General features: G+C 38.9%; 1 protein-coding gene and 1 pseudogene across 1 annotated transcript in view; both read left to right on the plus strand.

Moving 5' to 3' along the window:
• TOMM70 (translocase of outer mitochondrial membrane 70) overlaps positions 1–13,840 on the plus strand; it is a 38,341-nt gene extending 24,501 nt beyond the window's left edge. Inside the window, exons 7-12 of the mRNA XM_045851574.1 lie at positions 2,221–2,355; positions 3,362–3,469; positions 4,931–5,047; positions 7,727–7,824; positions 11,131–11,253; positions 13,384–13,840. Coding sequence (XP_045707530.1) covers positions 2,221–2,355; positions 3,362–3,469; positions 4,931–5,047; positions 7,727–7,824; positions 11,131–11,253; positions 13,384–13,537 — 735 coding nt within the window. The 3' untranslated portion in view covers positions 13,538–13,840. The remainder of the gene's footprint in view (positions 1–2,220; positions 2,356–3,361; positions 3,470–4,930; positions 5,048–7,726; positions 7,825–11,130; positions 11,254–13,383) is intronic.
• Positions 13,841–23,139: 9,299 nt separating this feature from the next.
• LOC123827491 lies at positions 23,140–23,631 on the plus strand (annotated as a pseudogene).
• Positions 23,632–25,446: the final 1,815 nt, after the last annotated feature.

Below are 25,446 nucleotides of genomic sequence, written 5' to 3' on the forward strand. Positions count from 1 at the left end.
ATTTCAATTGCCATTCTCCAAAAGGTTGTTTTTGTTTTGGAAGGAACTGCATGCGTAATGATGATTGAGTTGGTGTACTGCAACTGCCATAGGAGGATCAGTGATGTGTACTCTTAGCTAGGAGAGGGAAGCTGCAGCTTCCTGTGTAGCACTGCTCACGGTGACAGACTATATTTGGGTAGGGGTAATGTTACAGATAATCCTTTCACATGCAATATGTAGAACAAGGTTATAAAATGCATTTAATAAAAATAAGCACATTTAATAATACATTCTGAAAGATTGTAGGATGGTACCAATAATTTTTTATGTTTAACATGAAGAAAAAAGCAAGTTCTAAAAATAGAACATAGATACTGGAACATACCCAGTTTTTACAGTTGTGTCATTGGAACAATTTTTCATCTTCCAGGTCTTCTTATGTGTATGGTATTTCATCATTAAGATTGGGAGGTCTGTTGAATTATGTAAGGTTTGTACTCAGAGTAACATGACAGAACTTAGCCAGCAAATAACTCCATTTCTTCCTAGTTTGTTAACTCTGTGGCCTGTTTCCTTATTGAATTAACTAATAAATTCTGGCTTCTTTCACTTCCAAATGAATCACTGATGTTTTTTGTGGAATACAAAAATTGGTATCCAGGCCTCAGTATTTGTTAACAAGTATCTAAAATTCTTGTAGAAAAAAGTAATTACAACTAGGTGTTTGTTAGAGTTCTTTTTAAAATGAGATTTGAAAATCAAAGATATCCTAGTAATACTGAATTCTATTTCCTGCTGATGTTCCTGGTGATTATAAATATGTTCTCTCAGGTGTTTTTGTTATAATTGTGGAGGATTCTTGTTTGTTCCATTCTGGAAGACATTTATATATCATTTTGTCTTGAAAAGAGGTTTTGGAGGAGAAGGCTATATCTTCTTGCTTTATAATCATGACTTTTTTGATTCAATGGAAATTAGTAATGATGTATGTCATGTGCCATGTACAAAAGTTTACTCAGATGGATCAAAGACTCAAATGTAAGAGCCAAAGCTATAAAACTCCAAAAAGAAAACATAGAAGGAAATCTTCATTACCTTGGATTAGGTAGTGTTAGGTATGACACCAAAAGCTCAGACAACAACAAAGAAAAGATTTCATCAAAATCTAAAACTTTTTTGATGGAAAGGATGCCATCAGGAAATAGAAAACACATTGCACAGAATGGGAGAAAATATAAGTCATATTTCAGAATAGGGGCTTATATCCAGAATATATAAAGAACTCTTCTTAAGAAATGACTCAATTTAAAATCAGGTTAAGGGTCTGAATATACATTTTCTCTAATATATAAAAATGGCCAATAAGGACGTGAAAAGGTGCTCGGCATCATTAACTGTTAGGGAAATTCAAATCAAAATCACAATAAGATATCTCTTTACACCCACTAGAGTGGCTGTAGTCAGAAAGGTGGACAATTAATAGTGTTGGCCAAGGTGTAGAAAAGTTGGACCTTTCATACATTACCAGTGAGAATATAAAATGGTAAAAATTCTTTTGGAAATTAGTTTGGGAGTTCATCGAAAAGTTAAGCAGAGTTACCTAATGACTGGCAATTCCTCTCCTAGACAAGTACTCAGCCATGAAAAATAATGAAATACTGGTACATACTACAGTACAAATGAACCTTGAAAATGTTATACTATGTGAAAGAAGCTAGACACAAAAGACTATTCCATTTCTGTGAAATATCAAGAATATACAAATTTGAGCCCTGGCTGGCGTAGCTCAGTGGATTGAGCGCGGGCTGGGAACCAAAGTGTCCCAGGTTCGATTCCCAGCCAGGGTACATGCCTGGGTTGCAGGCCATAACCCCCAGCAACCGCACATTGATGTTTCTCTCTCTATCTCCCTCCCTTCCCTCTCTAAAAATAAATAAATAAAATATTTTAAAAAAAGAATATACAAATTTGTAGAAGTAGAAAGTAGATTGACAGATAGAGGGAAAAATGAGGAGTGGTTGCTAATGTGTATTAAGGTTTCTCTTGAGGGTGATGAAGATGTTCTGGAGTTATATAGTGGGTAATAATTGTAAACCCTGTGAATATACTAAAAATGACTGACTAAATGAGTGACCTTTATGGTTTGTAAATTATATCTCAATACAACTGTTATTTACAAGAAACTAAATTGGAATAAAAAGCAATAATGATGAACCTTTTCTCCTTTTGGACATGTAGCTTCGAGCAAACGCACTTATCAAGAGAGGCAGCATGTACATGCAGCAGCAGCAGCCTTTGTTGTCTACGCAGGATTTCAACATGGCTGCCGACATCGATCCTCAGAATGCAGATGTGTACCATCACCGAGGGCAGGTAACTGTGTTCTTGCCAAGAGTTCTGGCCTGTGGACTGAGGAATTTGATACCATATTTGGGAAGGTCTTAAAGTTATATCACTTCTGAGATAGCTCTGAGCAAACTATCACAGTGGTTTATGGTTTGTTTTGGCATTTATTTAGTCTTCTCTTGAACATCTGTTCTTATAATTTCAGTATTTACTTAATAAAAAGGAGAAAAGGAAAGCTACAAATGTTGGCTTGACAGTTCAAGTTTGTTTTTCAGGTGCTTCCGTTCACAGGTTTTCAATGAGTAGAACATTGAAACGTTTAATGAGAATTTTTAGCTAATGCTAGAAAGAACACGATGATTTTTGTGAGTTTCTTGCTGTAAAGAGGACTGGACTATCCAAACAGTACACAAAAAATCTTTTCCGCATGGAGTTTTACAATCTGCGTATTTGTCAGTAAAAAATACATAGTGAAGAAAACAATTTGTAACTGTAGCTTCGTCTGGGGAAAACATGGCTTTGTAATCTGCTTTTTTAACATGACTTGTTGGAATGCATGGGCTATCCACATAAGAACAGAAAAGGGGACATCCTTCCAAATGAAGAATTGTACCTAGTATTTCTGTCTGAAGGGTTTGAAGAAGTGTTGAAATTCTTAAAATTCTTGACATTTTGATCCTTACTATTAATATCTTAAGATTTATTTGAAAGGTAATTATCTGATGTCTGATTTGCTTTGAAATTTGAAAGTACAGAAATGTCTGTGATTTTCTAGAAGAAAGGGTTTCTTGCATAAGAGTGATCAAAATTGCAGTGCAAAAATGGGTTTATAGTACTTTTTAAAAAACTAGACAGTAGTTTTAAGTTTTAGAAGCTTTCCTTTAAAATTATAAATTTTCTAGTTCACTGTTTCTAGAAAATAATTTATATTGAATAATTACTACATGATTAGTATTATGCTGAGCTGTGATAAGAGACAGTACATAACTTAATTGATGCACCTTTATTTTGAGTTGTATTTTTTTTTTCTTAGCTGAAAATACTGCTTGATCAAGTTGAAGAAGCAGTGGCAGATTTTGATGAATGTATTAGACTAAGACCTGAGTCTGCTCTAGCACAAGCTCAGAAATGTTTTGCATTGGTAGGTTCTATTTTTTTTTGTATATTTCTAAACATCATTGTTATTTTCCCATTGTTAACAAAAATGAGTATCTCATTGTCTACAAAATCATCTTCTTCTTTTTCCCCCAAAGGATGTCTATAGGGGAAAACATGTTAGTTTAGAGAAATAGAAGTGTATACACATGCTGCCCCTGTATTTCTCGGGACGTGTTATTTGAGTTCATCTTAATAGCTGTTTAGCCCCAGTTTTTATGCTCTCCTGCACAGCACTGTTCTCCCTGCTCATCTACCATAGCTATTACAGAGAACAAAAGAATTCTGAGGAAATAACTGCGATCATGACACCATGTGACTGCTCTCTCACCTTTGTAAAGCTATTTATATTCAGAAATGCAGTGCTGAAAATAAGTCCAGTTATTGTGAAATGAAGGACTCCCAGTAGCTCTATAGCTTGAGTCCTAAAAGAATTTTTCTTTTAGAGGAAGAAATTAGATCCCAAACACATTTATAATTATGTGCCACTTAACAGTGAGGATATGTTCTGAGAAAAGTATCATTAAGCAATTTTGTCTTGGTGCAAACATCATAGAGCACACTTAACACAAACCTAGCTAGCATAGTCTTCTGCAGTAGGCTCTGAGGTGTAGCCCGTTCCTCCCAGGCTACAAACCTGTACCGCAGGTTACTGTACAAAACAGGGTGTCATTGAATCAAGTACGAGAAGACAATTAAGTTAAGAGACATGGTAAAATGTGAGGTGTATGAGGCTGCTGCCTGCATAACACAGCATGCTGTTTCTCAGCAAACTTTTTTATAAGTAGGACGAGCACACCCTGATATAATGATCAAATGTTTAATATAGTATAGTAAATACATAAATCAGTAATGCCATTTATGTCAGTATCAAGTACTAATGTACCTTTGATAGTTGCATGTGCTATACTTTTATACAACTGGCAGTAGGTTTGTTTGCACAGCATCACCACAAATATGTGAGTGAAGCATTGTCACGATATTAGAACAGCTAAGTTGCTGGGCAGTAGAAATTTTTCAGCTCCATTATAAAGTTAAGGGACCACTGTCATAAATGCGGTCCATCCTGTGTATTGTAGATGAAAAGTGATATTAGATAAAGGAATGTTGTTATACTTTTAGTAGTGATAATAGATTAGATGTAAAGCTCCCCAATTTGTATGCAAAGTTAAGTTCTGACAAGTTGGGATGCCCTGTTCTAGAGTATCGCACATCCTGGAATTTGTATAGTAGGAGCCAAGTGCTAGCTGTGCGTGGCCTGTGCATCCCCTGCTGCTGAGCCGTTTCCCTGGAGCCCTTTTAGATCTAAAATGCAGCAAATTATGTTAGCAGATCACCTGCCTTTCTGGAAGTATTTGTCATTTTGTGTGACTTTTGTAATATGTTTTAATATTCCATGAGTTTTGAGTTCTTGATTTGACAGCCCTGTTGTGATTTTTAAAAACAGTATCGCCAGGCATATACAGGAAACAATTCTTCACAAATCCAGGCAGCTATGAAAGGTTTTGAAGAGGTCATAAAGAAATTTCCCAAGTGTGCTGAAGGCTATGCACTATATGCCCAGGTAAATGTGATATTTCATACTTTTTTAGTTGCCAGTCCTTTTTAAAAGATCGGTACTTATATGCTGAATTTCAGTAGGGAAATCAGAAAACAGTGCTTCCCTGGATGTGACTTCTGTGGAAGCAGAAGGCTTTGTTGCCCCTCTGATTCTCTGGGCCCCCAGGATGGTCCTGAATTACCTCAGGAGGGCCTCCTATGTTATACAATTTAAAAACCATGAGGCTAAATTCATAACATAGGGAAGCTTAAGCAGAACATTTCCCTCATGTTTTCATTTGGATTGGATTTGCAAAATCTAATTAGGAAATTTTACTGCCGTATTTTGTCAGGCATGATGTGCTCCCATGTATAATGCATGCCCATGTTTTCTGCACATTATACATGGGATTATTATGCCCATGGTGTTTAATCATTATACTCATGTATAATGCACATCCTTATTTTTCCCTCAGAAATTTGGGCAAAGGTGTGCATTATATACAGCAAAAGACAGTATATTCAGTTGGTAGGGAAAATGTTTCTGGAGAGGGTTTCATTTCAATTTGACCATTGTCTTTTTAAATGGTTAGATAGGCTGTAAGAGTTCACTTCTAACTCCTCTCTGGTTTGTCTAAAGTTCTTGAATTAGGATTGAAGTTTTGGGAAGTATGATTTAAACTTGAATTATTTTTGCTTTTTAAAAAAAAATTTTAGAGAGAGGGGAAGGGAGGGAGAGAGGGAGAGAAACATCGTGTGGTTGCCTCTCACACACCCCCTACTGGGGGCCTGGCACACAACCTAGGCCTGTGCCCTGACTGGGAATTGGAATGACAATGCTTTGGTCCTAGGCCAGCACTCAGTCCACTGAGCCACACTAGTCAGGGCTATTTTCACTGTTTAATTGTAGTCTGAAATCTTTGCAACTTACTCATTTTAAATCAGCCATTTAAATATAAATGATTGGCTTCTATGGACACAGTTAAGACCTTTTACTCCAACTAAATGATTTCTGAATGACTGTTTTCTCTTAGTCTTTAAGTTAAAAGTTGTTACTGGTATCTACATAAACCATCTCAATCCTCTGTATAATTTTTCTTTTTTTTTTTCATTCTAAAGAAATGTTTATGTACCCACCCCTACACAGAGTTCCACAGGGTAAAACTCTGTCTAGGGTTTATTATGAGGGTCTTTAATAGTTCTACATATCACTGTATTATCAGAGATTGAAATTCTGTAATAATTCTCTGGGGTGCGAAGTAAACCCAGAAATTCTTTAACTTTAGTTAGAAGTAATCTTATGTATTCAGTCTTTGTTCTTATGTTTCCTAGGCAGGGTATTGAGAATTAAAAAAACAAAAACAAAATGAAACACTGGTTGCTGACTACCTGTTCTATTTAATGAGTTGAGAGAGCATATGTTATATAAAATTTTATAGAATGGATAGAAATTAAAATAGTACAAATGCACATTACAACTGTATGCCCTTTGTATTGAGTAGGTATACTTGACTTTATGCCTTGTATTAGGAGCAAACCAGAAGTGACAACACCACCTGCATCACTGAAATGAAATTCAAAAAGGCTTTTTTGGTGCACATTTCTATGAGCAGCTAACAGAGTAAAGCCACTGAATAGCTTTTTAAGCAAAGCAGTGTTAGACCCTGACTGGTGTGGCTCAGTGGATTGAGTGCCAGTCTGCAAACAAAAGGGTTGCCTGTTCGATTCCCAGCCAGGGCACATGCCTGGGTTGTGGGCCAGGTCCCCAGTAGGGGGAGTGTGAGAGGCAACCACACATTGATGTTTCTCTCCCTCTCATTCTCTTCCCTTCCTGTCTCTATAAAAGTAAATAAATAAATAAAGTTAAAAAGTAAATAAACCACAGGAACAACTCTCACAGAGCTTTCCTGATGGCACATTTCCCTGTCACTGTGCTCCCCACAGTTGGGTTTGGGCTTACTTGAGCTATCTTTATTAGCACTAGCATTGTGGTAGTCGGCTTGCACTAAAATGTCTGTCCTTTGGTTTCTCTCCTTATTTTTGCTTCACTGTATGTATAACTATATATAACTTTATATACGCATATATACATACATATAGTTATATATAGATACACAGTATAACTAAAAAAAAAAAAGACTCAAAGTTTGGGCTTAGATGCTGGCCAGCTGCCAGAGTTACAGTTTTTGTGTGACCTGGTGTCTACATAACACAGCTCTTTCATTTCTGCCACAGAATTTGCCTTAAAACAGTTTCTAGCTGCTTTTTCCCTTTGGTTTTTAAGAAATGACTGATAACACTTAATAACATGCCTGAACTTATCCTTCCAAATGACTGTTATGTTTAAATTCCTTTAGGTATATTTTGATGAATTATGAATAAGTGGCATAAATGCACCTATGAAAAGCTGATACTAGAACTGGCACCAAGAGTGGGATTTTATGTATTCTATAGTTTCACCACATTGTTTGCTATTGCATTTAACCACTTGTCAAAAATAGAGGACAGTTAAGATTTCATATTTATAACAATGTCATGTAAAATCTCCAATAATTAAGTTGTAACATTTTAAATAAGTTTGTATCCCCCAAACATCATAATTTGGTAAGAGATGAATAAATAAGTAAATTTTAATAATTAAAAAATAATATACTTTTAACTGTTCAGTTGACAATTAATATAACTGAAATATCTCCTCACCTAGGCATTAACAGATCAACAGCAGTTTGGTAAAGCTGATGAAATGTATGATAAGTGCATTGATTTAGAACCAGATAATGCCACGACATATGTTCATAAAGGGTATGTATTTTTGTGGTTCTGTTTGTTCCAGTAAGAAACCAAATTTCTTGCATAGTTACCAGATGGATTTCTTTTGGTCATTGACTAAGTAGACTGTGGTGTAGCATATTAGTGAGTTAGTTGACAACTTTATCAATGCTGTGGATGCTTCACTATTAATTTTTCAAACTTTATTTACATTTTATTCATATCTAGCAATTAATAAATGTGCTATTTTCACTTCAGCTTAAGAATTTCAGTTCTGAATATCCTGTCAAATGTTACTTGTGTCAAAATAGGAAACATGTAAAATAAGCTTTTCCTTTTTTTGTGTACTTGAGTTATCATAAAAAAGAAACTTCATTTAAATCTTAAATTTATACAAAGTAAAAAATAAAGTTTATAAGGTAAGTTAGTAATAGAGGCCAGACTGTTGGACACTTTCTTCTCTATTTTTTGAGATGTAATTGACATACTATTAGTTTCAGTTGTACAATGTAATGATCTTGTATTTATATTTACTGTAAAATGAGCCCTGCCAGATAGCTTAGTTGATTGGAGCATTGTCCCCGTAAGCCAAGGTTGTGGATTCAGTCTCCAGTCAGGGCACATACAAGAATCATGGATAAGTGGAAGAAATTGATGTCTCTGTTTGTCTGTCTCTCTCTCTACCCCCCTACCCCTCTCTTTCTCTTTGTCAAAAAACATCATATTGTGAAATGATCACAATTAGTCGAACATGTTATATTATACATAGTTCCAGAATTTTTTCTTTTTATTAAATATATTTTATTGATTATGCTGTTACAGTTGTCCCATTTCCCCCCTTCATTCCCCTTCACCCTGCACACCCTCTCCCACCCACATTCCCCCCCTTTAGTTTATGTCCATGTGTCATAAGTTCTTCAGCTTCCATACTATTTCCCATACTATTCTTGTTCTCCCCTTGTCTATTTTCTACCTACCATCTATGCTACTTATTCTCCGTACCTTTTCCCCCTCTCCTCCTCCCACTCCCCTGTTGCTAACCCTCCATGTGATCTCCATTTCTGTGGTTCTGTTCCTATTCCAGTTGTTTGCTTAGTTTGCTTTTGTTTTTGGTGTGGTTGTTAATGATTGTGTGTTTACTGTCATTTTACTATACATGTTTTTTATCTTCTTTTTCTTAGATAAGTCCCTTTAACATTTCATATAATAAGGGCTTAGTGAGGATGAACTCCTTTAACTTGACCTTATCTATCTGGGAAGCACTTTATCTGCCCTTCCATTCTAAATGAAAGCTTTGCTGGATAGAGCAACCTTGGATGGAGGTCCTTGGCCTTTCATGACTTAGAATACTTCTTTCTAGCCCCTTCTTGCCTATAAGGTCTCTTTTGAGAAATCAGCTGACAGTCTGATGGAAACTCCTTTCTAAGTGACTATCTCCTTATCTCTTGCTGCTTCTAGAATTCTCTCCATTTTTACCTTGGTTAATGTAATGATGATGTGCCTTGGTGTGTTCCTCCTTGGGTCCAACCTCTTTGGGACTCTGAGCTTCTTGGACTTCCTGGAAGTCTATTTCCTTTGTGAGATTGGGGAAGTTCTCCTTTATTATTTGTTCAGATAGAAGTTTTCCACTTGTTGCTCTTCCTCTTCTCCTTCTGGTACCCCTATAATTCAGCAGTTGGAACATTTAACGATGTCCTGGAGGTTCCTAAGCCTCTCCTCATTTTTTAAAATTCTTGTTTCTTCGTTCTTTTCTGATTCTATGTTTCTTTCTTCCTTCTGGTCCACTCCATTGATCTGAGACCCAGTTTTCTTTCCATCACTATTGGTTCCCTGTGCATTTTTCATTTCACTTATTGTAGCCTTCATTTTTTCATCTAATTTGTGACCAAATTCAACCAATTCTGTGAGCATCCCGATCACCAGTGCTTTGAACTGTGCATCTGATAGGTTGGCTGTCTCTTGGTCGCTTAAAAGTATTGGCTCTGGAGCTTTGATTTGTTCTTCTGTTTGAGCCATTTTTGTGTGTGTTGATGCGCCTGTTATGTACTGAGGGGCGGAGCCTTAGGTGTTCACCAGGGCGGGGCAACCCAGTTGTTGGGTTGTGACTCTGTATGTGGAGGCAGGGTCAGAGAGGGAATAATGGTGCTTGCTCTCCTCTCTGTTGGATTTCAGTCCCCTTTGCCACTTCCCCCAAGCAAGTTAGGCCCTTCTGGTGCTGGTTCCCGGGTGGGTGGGCTTGTGTATGTTCTAGGACCCTGTGGGTCTCTCCATGAATTCTCCTGTGAGGCTGGGAGTCTCTCTTGGCACCTCAACCTCTGCAAATGTTTTCAGTCAGTGCTTTTAGGCTTTATTTCCCTGTTGCTGGGGCCCTGGATTGCGAGGTCTGTGTCGCTGCCCGTTTTTGCTTGGTTTATGTGTGCGCAAATGTGACTGTGGACAGTCAGCTGCCTTGCGTGCCTCACTGGGTCTGCTTGTTGCCTCCCTGCGCCCATGCCCAGGGTCTGCTAGCCACTGCTTTTTCCTGCCACAACCCCTCTCCACAGGCCACCTACTCTGCCCCTCTTACTGGTCTGGGTGAATGGTCGTCAGGACTTCTGTACAGTTCAATTTTCTGTCTGTTCTGGTTGTTTTCTTGTTTCTAAATTTTTGTTGTCCTTAATTTTGGTTGTGCGAGGAGATACAGTGTGTCTACCTATCCATCCATCTTGGCTGGAAGTCCAGAATTTTTTTCTTATAATGAGAACTTTAAGATCTACTGTCCTAGCAATTTTCAGGTATACACAGTACAGTATTACTATAGTTGCCATGCTGTACATTACACTGCCATGGTTTACTTAGCTTATAACTGGAAGTTTGTACCATTTCACCCACCCCTCACCTCTGCCTCTGGCAACCATCAGTCTGTTCTCTGTATCTGTGAGTTGGGTGGTTGTTTAGATTCTTCATATAAGGAAGATCATACAGTATTTGACTTTCTGTGTCTGACTGACTTCATTTAGCATAATGCTTTCAAGGTCCATCCTTGTTGTTGCAAGTAGCAGGGTTTCCTTTTTTAAGACTTAATAATGTTCCTCTTCATGTGTGTGGGTAAGATGCCATGTGTTCTTTATCCATGCACCCATCAATGGGCACAGATTGTTTCATTGACACCTTTTTCATAAGGAATTTAGAATTCAAAATGAATATAATTGTGAAATAAAAACAATTTGATAATGATTATATACTGTTTTAGGGTTTTTTTCTTACAAAATAAATTTCATTGAGGGCAGAAATTGAGTCATGCCCTTGCATTCCTATCGATACTAGCCCATGGTCACACCTGACTTTTTACATTTGCAGTTTACTTCAACTTCAGTGGAAGCAAGACCTGGATAGAGGTTTGGAGCTTATCAGCAAAGCTATTGAAATTGACAGTAAATGTGATTTTGCCTATGAAACTATGGGAACTATTGAAGTGCAAAGGTAACTTCTAGCGTTTGTCCCTAGGAAATTTAAGGCAGCTTCATAGATATATTATCTTTTCATGCATCTCATTACAGATATGTTATTGTCAATATCCATTAAGTTTTTAAGTCTTAATATGTTAAGCCTTTTGAGACAAGCTTCCCTTAAAACTACACAACTTTTATTTGTCTTGTTGCATTATTTTTCCAATTAAAAACTCATACTTACAAAAATATGCTTTAAGTCAAGCTCTTGGAGACAAAAGCCTGCAGTGTGCTTAGGCAGTGCAGTGTAGCATAAGGATTGGTAGCCAGGTTGCAAAAAGATCTACATCCTGCTGCAAAGAAGCAACCAGCCAAGTGACTGGGCAAGTTGCAACATCATCTCTGAGCCTCTGAGTTTTCTTTAAAATCAGGGAGTTGGTAAGATTTTTGCAGTTCTCACTTCCCATAACTTCTTGTGTTGTGTAAATGTTTATCCAGAGTTGCACTTGAGAGCCACCATTAACAGGTGACAACTGTTACGCCATAGAGTGCAGTGTAGCATATAGACTGAGTTAACACTGGAGTTGCCGCCCACTTGGGTATCTGCTCTGTGGCCAGGTACTGCGCTTTAGGTATTTTCCAAACATTATTTCCGCTGATCTTTATAGCAGTCGTTACAATACTACGAAGTGGAGATTACACAATCCTCCATGTCATTGAAAAGTATAGACACTGATGTCCAGATTGAGTGACACAAGCTCATATTTCACTGATACCAAAAACTGGTCTTGCCACTGTTGCTTGTCAGGAACCACTAGGAGTTGTCTCAGTTCCCTGTCATTCAGCCTTTTCCGGCATCCTCTGCTCCAGAGCAGGCAAAATATATATATATAGGCTGATGAAAAATTGTGTGGTTCTTTTGAACCATTCAGTACTTGCAGTTGCATGTAAATATTAAATTATTTACTAGTTGCCTGTTTGTTAATAGGAATAAAATATTCTTAAAATAGGATGGGGTAGTGGTTCTTACTTTTTTCCAGCAAAGCTGTAGATTTTTCTTAGAATAATGTACATAAAAAACAGTTTTGTGTTTAAATCATTCATAGAGCCTGGGCAAAGGACCCCTGACTTACAAGGTTTGATGAATTTTATTCTTTTAATTGTACTTTAAGAAATTCATTCTAAATCCTGTCTTACAAATAAATGTGAATGGATGAATAAAATTGCTGATTATCCTAGGATTTAGCAAATCTAATATGATGTCTAATATCTGAACTCCTGAAAAGCTTATTTTAAATAAGTCTATTATGTAGCCATCAATTGTAGTAGGAGGTTTAGTTACCCCAAAGGTACATTGTACTTTTTAAGAGTCTAACTGGCACACGTATGGTGGGGACTTATTAAGTATTGCAAGATTGCATGCATGTATGTATAGGTACAGAGCTAATACTAATTACTTAAAGCAGCTCTTGGTTCTTGGTAAACTTGGACTGTAAAAGGTAAATTATATTTTTTGACCAAGCATATTCACCCACTTACTCAAAAATCAGATACTAATTAATAGGCATTGTATGAGGTTCTAGAAATCGAGAGCTTCCCTTTAGGATCCAGTAAGATTGTATATAAACAAATACCTGACTGTCACAGGGTGACAACAGGACTCAGGGACACTGCAGTGGGAGCAGGAAATAGTTCTCATGGAGATACTGGGTTTGAATTGTGCATTAGGAAGGTGAGTATTTGACTAGAATGAAGCAAAGTGGCAGTGATAGATCACCTGGGCAGTGCACACGGGGATGGGTGTATACATATAGCACAATAGGGTGAGGCTGCTGCTTCTTTCTAAAGGAGTGTCACAAGACAGGAGAAGCCCATAGAGCTTAGAAACCAGACAGGAAGACTGTAAATAAGTCATTTGATTTCTCTCCTCTCACCGTTCTTTTCTGTAAAGTAAGACTATAAGAGGTATAATAATCACATCATATGTATAATTGTAGCTAAGATTCATTGAGCGTTTTCTGTGTGCATTGTTTTATATAAAGAAGCATTTTATTAGAATTACAGTTGAAACTTCCTGGTCAAATTCCATGTAAACGCTTACTAACTTCATTGCATTCTGTGAAGTGCTTGTTGAATGAAACACTTAAAATTTTTGTTCTTTTAGAGGAAACATGGAGAAAGCCATTGACATGTTCAACAAAGCTATTAACCTGGCCAAGTCAGAAATGGAAATGGCTCATCTGTACTCACTCTGCGATGCTGCTCATGCCCAGACAGAAGTTGCAAAGAAATATGGATTAAAACCACCAACATTATAAAATAGGGGGAAGGAACATGACCCTCTTTTTAGAAGAAATTTACCCCTTCTTCAACTGAACCCTAAAGACACTGTCAAGAACTTGTGTTGAATGGTGGAACTTAGTGTTTCCTGTTGTGCTGCTGTCATTTGTTCCATCTGTCCCGTGTGGGTGTTGTGAGAGTGGCTGTTGAAGGAAGTGTGCGGTGTTGCAGCTTTTATTCCCTGTGCAACGGAAGCTTAGAGCCTGTTAAAGGGTTATTAAAACAGTTGCAGAGAGTACAAATGATAATTGGCCATGCAAATAAAAACTTTGATTTGTTCATTTGGCTTTTTTTTTGAAGCGGGTGGGGGGGATGATTGCATTCTGGATGATTTTGTCTTTGTGTTTGTGTAGTATAAATATATTGTAGCATGTTGGTTTTTAAATTAACATAGTTTAAGTGCTATAAAATAGGTTTCTTTTAGATTCAATTAATCCCTTTTGGGTTTTGTTTGTTTTTTTAAGGAAACAAATGGGGATTTTGTTTTTAAGGCAGCAAAATTGAGGGCCCTTTAAACTATTGTCAGCATGCACAATGCCTTTAATTCTGGAGAAAGTTAGACTCAGTGACAGCTCTTAAGCCTTTGAGCCCCTTCATCTCTAAAGGATAATGTACATCATTGATAAAGTTCACAATAGCTGGTTTGTATAGTATTCCATAAATTATGCAGAAGCAAGTATTCTGAGGATACACATGCTGGGAGACTCCAGGTAAGATGAAATGGAAGTGTTTTTAATTACCCATGGCTATTTTCTGTAATAAGTGCTATTAAATAGTATACTTTTTAAAGAAAATGCAAGTTGGTTGTATGTATAAAGATATGGAGTGTGATATGCGGGAGTATTTAATTAGCTTAAAATTTCTAATGAAGAAAATGTGGCTAAAGGTTCAAAAAGGATATAATTCTTGGGGCCAGAAGCATAGTATTTTCTGACGTTTAGTGCTTCAACTGTGGCTAAATTGTGCTCAAGGACTTTTGAGCCAGTATTTTCCAAGATGCTGAGCACGCGCAGAACGCCTTTCAGCTTGGAGGAAACTTGGTCTCTAAGGCTGACTGCCCACGTCCCAGTCTTCGCTACGGATACTGATGGCAAATTCTTGTTTTATTTTCTCTCTCTACCATATCTTCTTACTTAGAAAGAACTTTTCCAGTTGCCACTTTTATAGACCATCCTTTTGCTTATATGCTGCATTTTCTGGTCATTGTGTTCTCAAGGGGGCTCCTATTTTGAGCAGGGAAGGTTTATTTAAGCCTGAGAGTCATAAAACATCAAGCCCTTAGTTTCGCTTTTCTGGAAATGAAGTCTCATTGGAGTTTACATTGCTGGGAGTAAAGGAGCCTTTTATCCCTCTTTTAAAGGGTGCTTTATCCTAGTGAAACCAAAAAGATTTTGTCTATAAATGCTGTCTTTTTAGAAACTTAGAAATTACTCCCTTCCAAAGTCAGCCTGGGAAATATTGAGGAGGCCTCTAATTGGTGGGGGCAGTTAATATAATTTAAGATGACGTGAATAATGGAAAGTATGAGAACTCTGCATCTTAGTTCTTCTTCTCTTATGATAACTCCCAAATACAGAAATGTTCTACATCTCTGAACAACCTGATTTTTTAAAAAAGTTTTTATTTGCATGGCTGTGTTTACACGAACACTAATATTTTCTTCTACTCTTCTCCCTTCCTACCCCTTGGGGTTCGGAAGAAAAACAGAGGAAACTGAAGCATGTGCCATTCAATACTGTCATTCCAAATCCTCACAGACTACTGCCTGTTCCGAAAAATATTTTAACCTGCACTGAAAGCTGCATCTGTCTGTATCTTTACTTTTGTAAATGACCTCACGTGTAAATTCACCAAATAAATGTTACATTCAAGCTTTTCTATCTATTCTTGAAATCTATTTACAAGCCATAACACACTGGTAGAATGTATGATCCTCCCCCAAATACCTACACCTGGAACCTGTGATTGTTACTTTATATGACAAAAATAAGCTTTGCTAATGTGGTTCAGTTAAGAAACTTGAGCTGGGAAAATTATCTTTAATTATGGAGAATTTCCAGTTAGGGTGCCAAAGATTATATACCATGTGGTGTGGAAACACAGCTGAGAATAAATTCCTCTAGACTTGAGGGATGACTAGGATTTAGATAAGGATCTTTTTACATGGGAAATAACCAAAACTTTTTAAAAATCTAAGTGAAGTTCATTATGAGTCTGAGCTGAAAATAAGCCATCCTAGGTAAGAGTCCAGCAAAATGTTTTTTGTTTTTAACTGCTGAGACACCAATAGTGGAGCTACATGTTTGAGAATTATCGGCATATATTTAAGACCATGCATGTTGATGAGATTACTTAGGGACAGAATTAAAACTGGAAACTAAAAATAAAGCTTGGACCCATCAACATTTAAGGGACAAAGGTAGCAATGGGAAGGCAGCCAGAGCACCAAGGTCACAATGGCGTTAGGTTTCAGAGGCAGCACAGGCCTGCAAATGGACCTTTAGTCATCTTTGCCAGGGAAGTGTCAGTGGGATGGGGAAGGCAGAATGGGGCTGCAGGCGTCTGAAAGTAACTGAAAGAAGAGAACACGTGAGCAGAAATGAGTCCTTTAAGAAACTGGGAGGAAAAGTTTTTTACAGGCATGGTTTTTGTTTTGAGGGAGAAACTTCGAGAATGACTCTATAGACACAATAGTAATAAGAATAGCTGAGCACAAAGGAATACAGCTGTAGGCTTTAAAATATTTCGGGAAAAGGTAGAATCACAACACTGCCCACATGTTCCTCCATTCTTCCACACTCTTGTTCATTCAGTGAATTAAGAACTGGATATGAAGTAATCATTGAATAAGTATCCTTATAGTTATATACTGTGTTACTTTTAGTTATTTGACTGGAGATCTGAGGCTTAATTTCTTAATTCCTGTTCTTAACAAGACCATTTTATCCTAAAGTGCATTTTCTTCCAACAACTAGCTTTAACTCTCCTCCAACCTTCACCCAAGAAGAAACAGCTGAATGATGGTAATTTGGTGGAATATGAAAACTGCCACACACAGGTAAGCCTGCAGCACTAGCAATGTGTTTGGTCAGTGCAGACATCACAGGAGACAGACCCATCTTTTCTTTTCCTTCCCCTGTATTCATCAAACCCACTTACCACCAAAACCTAACCAGCAGTGCTGAAGAGTCAGCGTAAAAAGACAAAACCAGAGCCTGTGGAGAACTAGTTTTATTTTCAATTCTTGTCTAAGCCCTTTTTCACTTGATGTGCGCTGTACAGACCTAACTTTTGGTGGCAGCAAGGAGTCCCCTAAAAATCCACTTGATGTCACAATCAACTACTTAGTCATTTTAAACCCTGTAATGTTACTAATTTCTTCATCTGCAACTAGCACAACACCCACTATGTTAGTAGCTCAACTTCAAATAGCTCGGCCCAAGTCAAGCAGCACATACTGGACATTTCAACATACATTATCACCCCTGGGAGGGAGCCATCCAATGAGCTAAATCTTACCTTACTTTCAGGTGATAGATTCCAACTTAAGAGTGTTCAAAAAAACCCGTGGCCTACCTCATTAAAAAGTCAGTATAGGGCAGTAAATTAAAGTACTTTTTAAACACTGTAGACTGCAATGTTCTCCCACTTAAAGGGGAACAAATTCAGGGTTCATTTTGACCAACTATCACATTCTTACAGGTAAATTGGACCCTGTTATACAGACATTAATTACACAGAGGAACAAAGGGCAGGAGTGGCTCTGGGAATGCAAGCCAGAGTGTAACTGGGCAGTGGACTGGTGTGCTGCAAGGAAAGGACATGGTGAATCTAGAATTCTGTAATCCTCAAAAATATCTTCTAAAACATGAAAGCAAAATGAAAACTTTCACATATTTTAAAAGCTGAAATGAATCACCAAACATACATCATCAGACATGCTGAAGTCCTTCAAACACAAGGAAAATTGATCTACATGAAATGAGTACTAGAGATGGTAAATATGTCGATAAGGCTTTCATACACATTTTTTAAAAGATTTTATTATTTTTAGAGAGGGAAGGGAGGGAGAGAGAGAGAGAGAAACATCAATGTGCGGTTGCTGGGGGTTATGGCCTGCAACCCAGGCATGTACCCTGGCTGGGAATCGAACCTGGGACACTTTGGTTCCCAGCCCGCGCTCAATCCACTGAGCTACGCCAGCCAGGGCGCTTTCACATACTTTTAAAATCTAAAAGACCGACTTCCGGCAAGATGGAGGAATAGGTGGACGTACCGTGCCTCCTCGCACAACCAAGATTAGAACAACAATAATTTACAGATAATATCACTCAGAACTGATAGAGGATTTATCTGAATGGAAGTCGGACAGCCAAGAAGTTGAAGTAGACCCATACATCCAGATGGTAGGAGACGACAAGCCGGGCGGGTGCAGGGCTGGCGTGGGTCGGTGGTGAGCGGAGGTCAGGGAAAATTTGGCACGAAATCGGCGCGACAGCCATCCGGGGCGCAAGAACGCAGCGGTGATCCCTGAGTACGCAAGCTGCAGCTGGCGGACCCTGTGGGGCAGCGATTGTGGACCAGGGCAGAGCTCGCAGCCCAGGATCCCAAGGAAGGGCCTGAGCCCAGGAGAACGGAACTACTGCCATTGTCCCCTCCTGCCCCCGCCCCCACATATAATGTCACAATCTAGCGACCACGGTGCCCAGCCCCGGTGAACACCTAAGGCTCCGCCCCCCACCATAACAAGAGTGACCAGAGACGGGGAAAGACATAAGACATGTTTCCAACAGAACAGATCAGTCCCCCAGGACTCATCCTTTTGAGCGACCAAGAAATAGCCAATCTATCAGGTGCACAGTTCAAAACACTGGTGATCAGAAAGCTCACGGAATTGGTTGATTTTGGGCGCAATTTAGATGAAAGGATGCAGGTTACCATAAAAGAGATGCAGGAAGATATGCGGAGGAGAGCCAATAGTGAAAGGAAGGAATCTGAGTCTCAAAACAATACAGTGGACCAGAAGGAAGATAGAATCAACCAAGCAGGAAAGCATGATGAAATAAGAATTCAAAAAATCGAGGAAAAGCTTAAGAGCATCCAGGATACCTTTAAATGTTCCAACATCCGAATTATAGGGGTACCAGAACAGGAAGGAGAAAAGCAACAGATGGAGCACGTATTTGAACAAATAATAAAGGAGAACCTCCCCAATCTGGCAAAGGGAACAGTCTTCCAAGAAATCCAAGAAGCTCAGAGAGCCCCAAAGAAGTTGGACCCAAGAAGAAACACACCAAGGCACATCATAATTACATTAGCCAAGGTAAAAACGAAGGAGAGAATCCTAGAAGCAGCAAGAGATAAGGGGACAGTAACCGACAAAGGAGTTCCCATCAGACTGTCAGCTGATTTCTCAAAAGAGACCTTACAGGCAAGAAGGGGCTGGAAAGAAATATTGCAAGTCATGAAAGACAAGGACCTACATCCCAGATTGCTCTATCCAGCAAAGCTCTCATTTAGAATGGAAGGGAAGATAAAGTGCTTTTCAGATAAGGTCAAGTTAAAGGAGTTCATCATCACCAAGCCCTTATTTTATGAAATGCTAAAGGGACTTATCTAAGAAAAGAAGATAAAGACATGTATAGTAAAAGGACAGCAAACTCACAATTATTAACAACCACACCTAAAGCAAAACCAAAAGAAACTAAGTAAACAACTAGAACAGGAACAGAACCACAGAAATGGAAGGCACATGGAGGGCTAGCAATAGGGGGGTGGGAGGAGGAGAGAGGGGGAAAAGGTATAGAGAATAAGTAGCATAGAATGTACGTTGAAAATAGACAGGGGGAGGGCAAGAATAGTATGGGAAATGTAGAAGCTAAAGAACTCATAAGAATGACACATGGACATGAACTAAAGGGGGGGAACGTGGGTGGGAGAGGGGGTACAGGGTGGAGGGGAGAGAAGGGGGGAAATGGGACAACTGTAATAGCATAATCAATAAAATACATTAAAAAAATTAAAAAAATAAAATCTAAAAGACCGCTGGCTGTTTAAAAGACAAACTGTATTATGGGGTCCATCCATATGTTGAAGCGTGACAATACAAAGGGGGGATGACATGTGCTCCTGTTAGATTCTCGTGTGTCAACTGGGAGGTGTATACTGGAGGGAAGACTGGTATGTTAGGCTGTATACTAGAAACCCTAAACAATTAACACAACAAAGAATTACAGTTTATAATCCAGTAAAGGAGATAAAGTGAATCACAATGATACTCAGTTACTTCGCAAGAAAGGAGGAAATAGGAAATGAATAAATGGGATAAATACAAAAAGAAAAGATACATATTTAAATCCACCCATACCAATAAGCACATCAGACATAAAATTGGTCTAAACATCCCAAGTAAAAGGCAGAGATGGCCCAATTGGATAAAAATGCATGACCCAGCTGCATGCTGCATAAAGGAAACCCACTTTTAATATGGAGACAAATAGGTTAAAATTAAAAGGATGGAACATCAGCATCATCTTCCCCCTTAAGTGAGAGGATTTCATCATTCCTCCCCCTTAAATTTACAAGTTGAACAACTATAATTCAACAAAGGATGCCCTATTCCACAAAGACTTGGAAGATCTTACACAATGAGACACTTAAGGTGGCTGTATCAAAACGAGTAGGGGAGGCAGGACAGGGGAAAGACAGACGTTATGCTGCTGACGTGGCCCCAGTGGGCATGGGAGTGGTGGAGGAGCTGGGCTGTAGCCCTCACGCTAGGCCTGAAGTCTAAGGGGGCACAAGCACTTTCCCTCCAAGAAAAGGCATTTCTCTTCCTGCTCCTCATCAGGACAGAGCCAAGTGAAGGTGGCCGAGAGCTTAAAACACGTGCCGACAGCCTTTATTAAGGGGTGGGCAGTGAGAGGAGCCACAAGGTTGTGAACTTGTCTCTTGTGCCCACATTCTCCGGCACGGCCTGGTAAAGAAAGCTGAGACATGCCCAACAACATAGTGAAAAAAAGTACGCTATCAACCTGCTGAATCAAGAGCAAAACACTATAAACATGAGAAGAGTACTACTTCAAATGTGCAAGCAGAAAACCCATCAAATACTATGAACAAGCAAGATAACTTGAGAGCACAGAAAGAAAATGAAATCTCCAGGACTTCCGGCCAAGATGGAGGCGTAGGTAGACACACTGTGCCTCCTCGCAAAACCAAAAGAATGACAATAATTTAAAAACAAAAAAACCCACCAGAACTGACAGAAAACCGACTGTAGGGAAGTCAACAACCAAGGGATTAAAGAAGACACATTCATCCAGACCGGTAGGAGGGTCAGAGACAGGTGCTCGGAGAGGACTCACGGAAAGGCGGCAGCAGGAAGACTCGGCACCGGATTGTGGAATGGGGCGTGCAAGGATGCAGCTGGCCGGCAAGACTGCAGCAGTCAGTGTTGGCCGGTGGAGCTGGCGGTCCCACATTCACAGGCAGATAAATGGGGAAGAACAACTGAGGAGCAAGACAGACCAAACAACCCAGAGCTCCAGCTCGGGGAAATAAAGCCTCAAATCACCGACTGCAAACATTGGTGGGGTTGAGGTGGCAGCAGGAGAAACTCCCAGACTCACAGGAGAGTTCCCTGGAGAGACTCACAGGGTCCTAGAACATACACAAGCCCACCCATCCAGGAATCAGCACCAGAAGAGTCCAATTTGCTTGGGGGAAGCAGCTGAAGGGACTGAAATCCAACTGAGAGTGGAGCAAGCGCCATTGTTCCCTCTCGGACCCCACCCTCACATACAACATCACAACCCAGTGACTGGGTTGACCCGCCCTGGTGAACACCTAAGGCTCCACCCCTCATGTATAACAGATGCATCAAGACAAAAAAAAAGGCCCAAATGAAAGAACAGATCAAAGCTCCAGAACAAATACAACTAAGCAACGAAGAGATAGCCAACCTATCAGGTGCACAGTTCAAAGCACTGGTAATCGGGATGCTCACAGAATTGGCTGATTTTGGTTGCTAATTAGATGAAAAAATGAAGGCTACAATAAGTGAAATGAAGAAAAATGCACAGGGAACCAATAGTGATGGAAAGAAAACTGGGTCCTAGATCAATGGAGTGGACCAGAAGGAAGAAAGAAACATACAATCAGAAAAGAATGAAGAAACGAGAATTTAAAAAAATGAGGAGAGGCTTAGGAATCTCCAGGACATCTTTAAATGTTCCAACATCCAAATTATAGGGGTACCAGAAGGGGGAGAGGAAGAGCAACCAGTGGAAAACTTATTTGAACAAATAATAAAAGAGATCTTCCCCAATCTGGCAAAGGAAATAGACTTCCAGGAAGTCTAGGAAGCTCAAAGAGTCCCAAAGAAGTTGGACCCATGGAGAAACACACCAAGGTACATCATAATCACATTAGCCAAGGTAAAAATGAAGGAGAGAATTCTAGAAGCAGCAAGAGATAAGGAGACAGTCACCTACAAAGGAGTTCCCATCAGACTGTCAGCTCATTTCTCAAAAGAGACCTTACAGGCAAGAAGGGCCTGGAAAGAAGTATTCCAAGTCATGAAAGGCAAGGACCTCCATCCAAGATTGCTCTATCCAGCAAAGCTTTCATTTAGAATGGAAGGGCAGATAAAGTGCTTCTCAGATAAGGTCAAGTTAAAGGAGTTCATCCTCACTAAGCCCTTATTATATGAAATGCTAAAGGGACTTATCTAAGAAAAAGAAGATAAAAAATACGAACAGTAAAATGACAGCAAACTCACAATCATTAACAATCACACCTAAAACAAAAACAAAAGCCAACTAAACAACTAGAACAGGAACAGAACCACAGAAATGGAGATCACATGGAGGATCATCAGCAGGGGAGTGGGAGAGGGAGAGGGGGGAAAGGTACAGAGAATAAGTAGCATTGATGGTGGGTAGAAAATTGACAGGAGAGTAAGAACAGTATAGGAAATGTAGAAGCCAAAGAATTTATATGTACGACTCATGGACATGAACTAAAGCGGGGGAATGTGGGTGGGAGAGGGTGTGCAGGGTGGGAGGGAGTGTGCATGGTGGAAGGGAGTGAAAGGGGAAAAATGGGACAACTGTAATAGCATAATCAATAAAATATATTAAAAAAAATGAAATCTCCAGAAACTGAAAGCCATGGAAGACACTGTTTTAAATGACAGAATTGAAGGTTGCAGTTATAAAGAAACTCAGTGATACAGAAGAAAACTCAGAAAGGCAGTTCAAAGACCTCAGGAATAAAATCAATGAACAAAAGTAGTACTTTACCAAAAAGATTAAACTCTACAAAATGAACCAAACAAAAATTCTCGAGTTGAAGAACTCAATAAAGGAGATGAATCCAGCAGAGAGCACTGGGAATGGAGCAGACAACACAAAACAGGGAATCAGTGATCTTAAAACAAACCCAGAAATGACCCAGGAGGAAGAAGAGAGAGAATGAAGTTAAACAATAAAAGACCTCTATGAGAATGACTACATTAGAAAGGGCAACGCCAGGGGCTGTGGACTGTGCGCCACTGGGGTTGGTCAGGGATCTCAAGATGACTGGGCTAAAACTTCCTCTAAAAGCCACTGACTGGGAAGCTTTTGGGGAGATCATACCCCAGGACCAGAAGGCCACTGCTAACTCCCTGAAATCCTGGAATGACAGCCTCACCTCCAAGTTGGCTACTCTACCTGAGAATCCACCTGCTATTACTGGGCTTACTGCAAGGCCAGTATAGTGAAGACCGGTTTGGCAGATAATTTTGAGAAAAACTTTAATGCCCTAAGGTTCCTGTTCCAGAGGATAAGTCTAGTGTCCTGGTGGATGCCAAAGAAAAAAAAGGTGTGGGAATTTGTGTTGAGTGTTTTGTTTCTCTCAAAGACATTGTCTCTCAAAGACATTGAGTAATATGAGATAAAGCTGGAGAAGATGAAGTACATAACTTTCTTTCATCAGATGGCCATTGAGGATTTGAATGAAGTCTCCAGAAACCAAATTAGACAAGGAGCATCCCTCATGACCTCACAAGCCAATTGAGAATGTATAAACTTGAATCTGGGAGAAAGCTCTGGCTGTCATATTATAAACTCTGGACATTAAAAATAATTATGCAGTAGGAGAAAAGAGCAACATGAGGATACAGGGAACCTACTAAAAAAAATGATGAGAACTTCCTTTGCTATGGAAAGAACTGGACTCTAGAATACAGGAAGGTAATAGGACACCTAATTATATCAATGCAAAAAGATGTTCTTCAAGACATTTCATTCAAACTGTCAAAAATAAATGACAAAGAATTATCAAGGCAGCCAGAGAGAAAGAACTAACTTAAAAAGGAAACCCCATTAAATTACTATAAGATTTCTCAGTAGAAACATTACAAGACAGAAGTGGAAGGAAATATTAAAAATAATGAAAGACAGGAACTATTGGCTAAGGATAATATACCCAGCAAAAGTATCCTTTAGATATGAAGGAGAAATGAAGGCTTTTCCAGACAATTAAAAACTAAAAGCATTCACCAAGAGGCCAGAATTAAAAGAACTGTTAAAAGGAGCTATTTCACTGGAAACAAAGACAAGCGTACACAAAGCCTTGGTAAAATGACTTACAGACAGACAGAAGCAGAAAACTATAAATCTTTTTTAGAATAGTATATTAAATAGTTATAACAAAGGTTTAAGGAGAGAAAGGGGTAATTAAAGTTAACTACAACCACTGTAATTTTGTAATTAATGCACAAATAAAAAGGGATAATTTGTGACAACAAAAAAAAAGGATGAGAAAAAGGACTGAATATTTACATAGGATGGAAGCAAAGAGGTAATCAGATGGAACACGTCAATTGTGTGTGAGACATTTTACACAAACCTAATGGTAATCATGGGACAAAAATACAGAACTGACACATAACATTAAAATAAGAGAACAGAAAAAAATCATACAAAACTGCCAAACTAAAACAGCAGAATCACAAAGGAAAAGAAACAACAGAGATACAAAGCAATCAGAAAACAGAAGATAAAATTGCCGTAGTTAGTCCTCATATATCAGTAATCAGCCACAATGTAAATTGATGGAACTCACCAATCAAAAAGCACAGAGTAGCAGGATGGTTTAAAAAATAAGACCCAACTATATGTTGCCTGCAGGAGAATCATCTCAGCTCCAAACATAGGCTCAAAGTGAGGGGTGGAAGATACTTCTTCAAGTGAATGGTATCCAGAGAAAGCAGGTGTAGTATTACTTATACCACACAAAATAGATTTCATAATTTAAAAAGATAAGGGGGTAATATCCACAATTGATTAAGAATGCAAAAAAATCCAATTAAAAATGGGCAGAGGACATGAAGAGAAACTTTTCTGAGAACATACAGATGGCCAACAGACTCATGAAAAGATGCTCAACATCACTAAAGAAAAATGAGAAATCATCATCAGAGAAATGAAATTAAAACCACAATGAGCTATCACCTCTCACTGTCAGAAAGGCCATCATCAATAGGTCAACAAACTACAAGTGTTAGTGAGGATGTGGAGAAAGGGGAGCCCTCAAACACTGTTGGTGGAAATGCAGACGGCTGCAGCCACTGTGTAGCACAGTATGACGTTTCCTCAAAAAATTAAAAATGGAACTGCCTTATAACCCAGCAGTTCTAAATCTAGGTATATATCCAAAGAAACCCATAAGACGAATTCAAAAGAATATATGAACCCCTCTGTTCATTGCAGCTTGATTTATAATACCCAACAGGCAAAAACTGTAACTGTTCCCTTTAAGATTAGGAACAACACAAGGGTGCCTGCTTTTACCTTTCTTATTCAACAGAGTCCTGGAAGTCCTAGCCACACCAATCAGA

Source organism: Phyllostomus hastatus, unplaced genomic scaffold (assembly GCF_019186645.2).
Source record: "Phyllostomus hastatus isolate PE091 unplaced genomic scaffold, TTU_PhHast_1.1 phas_contig_86, whole genome shotgun sequence".
Lineage (NCBI taxonomy): Eukaryota > Metazoa > Chordata > Mammalia > Chiroptera > Phyllostomidae > Phyllostomus > Phyllostomus hastatus.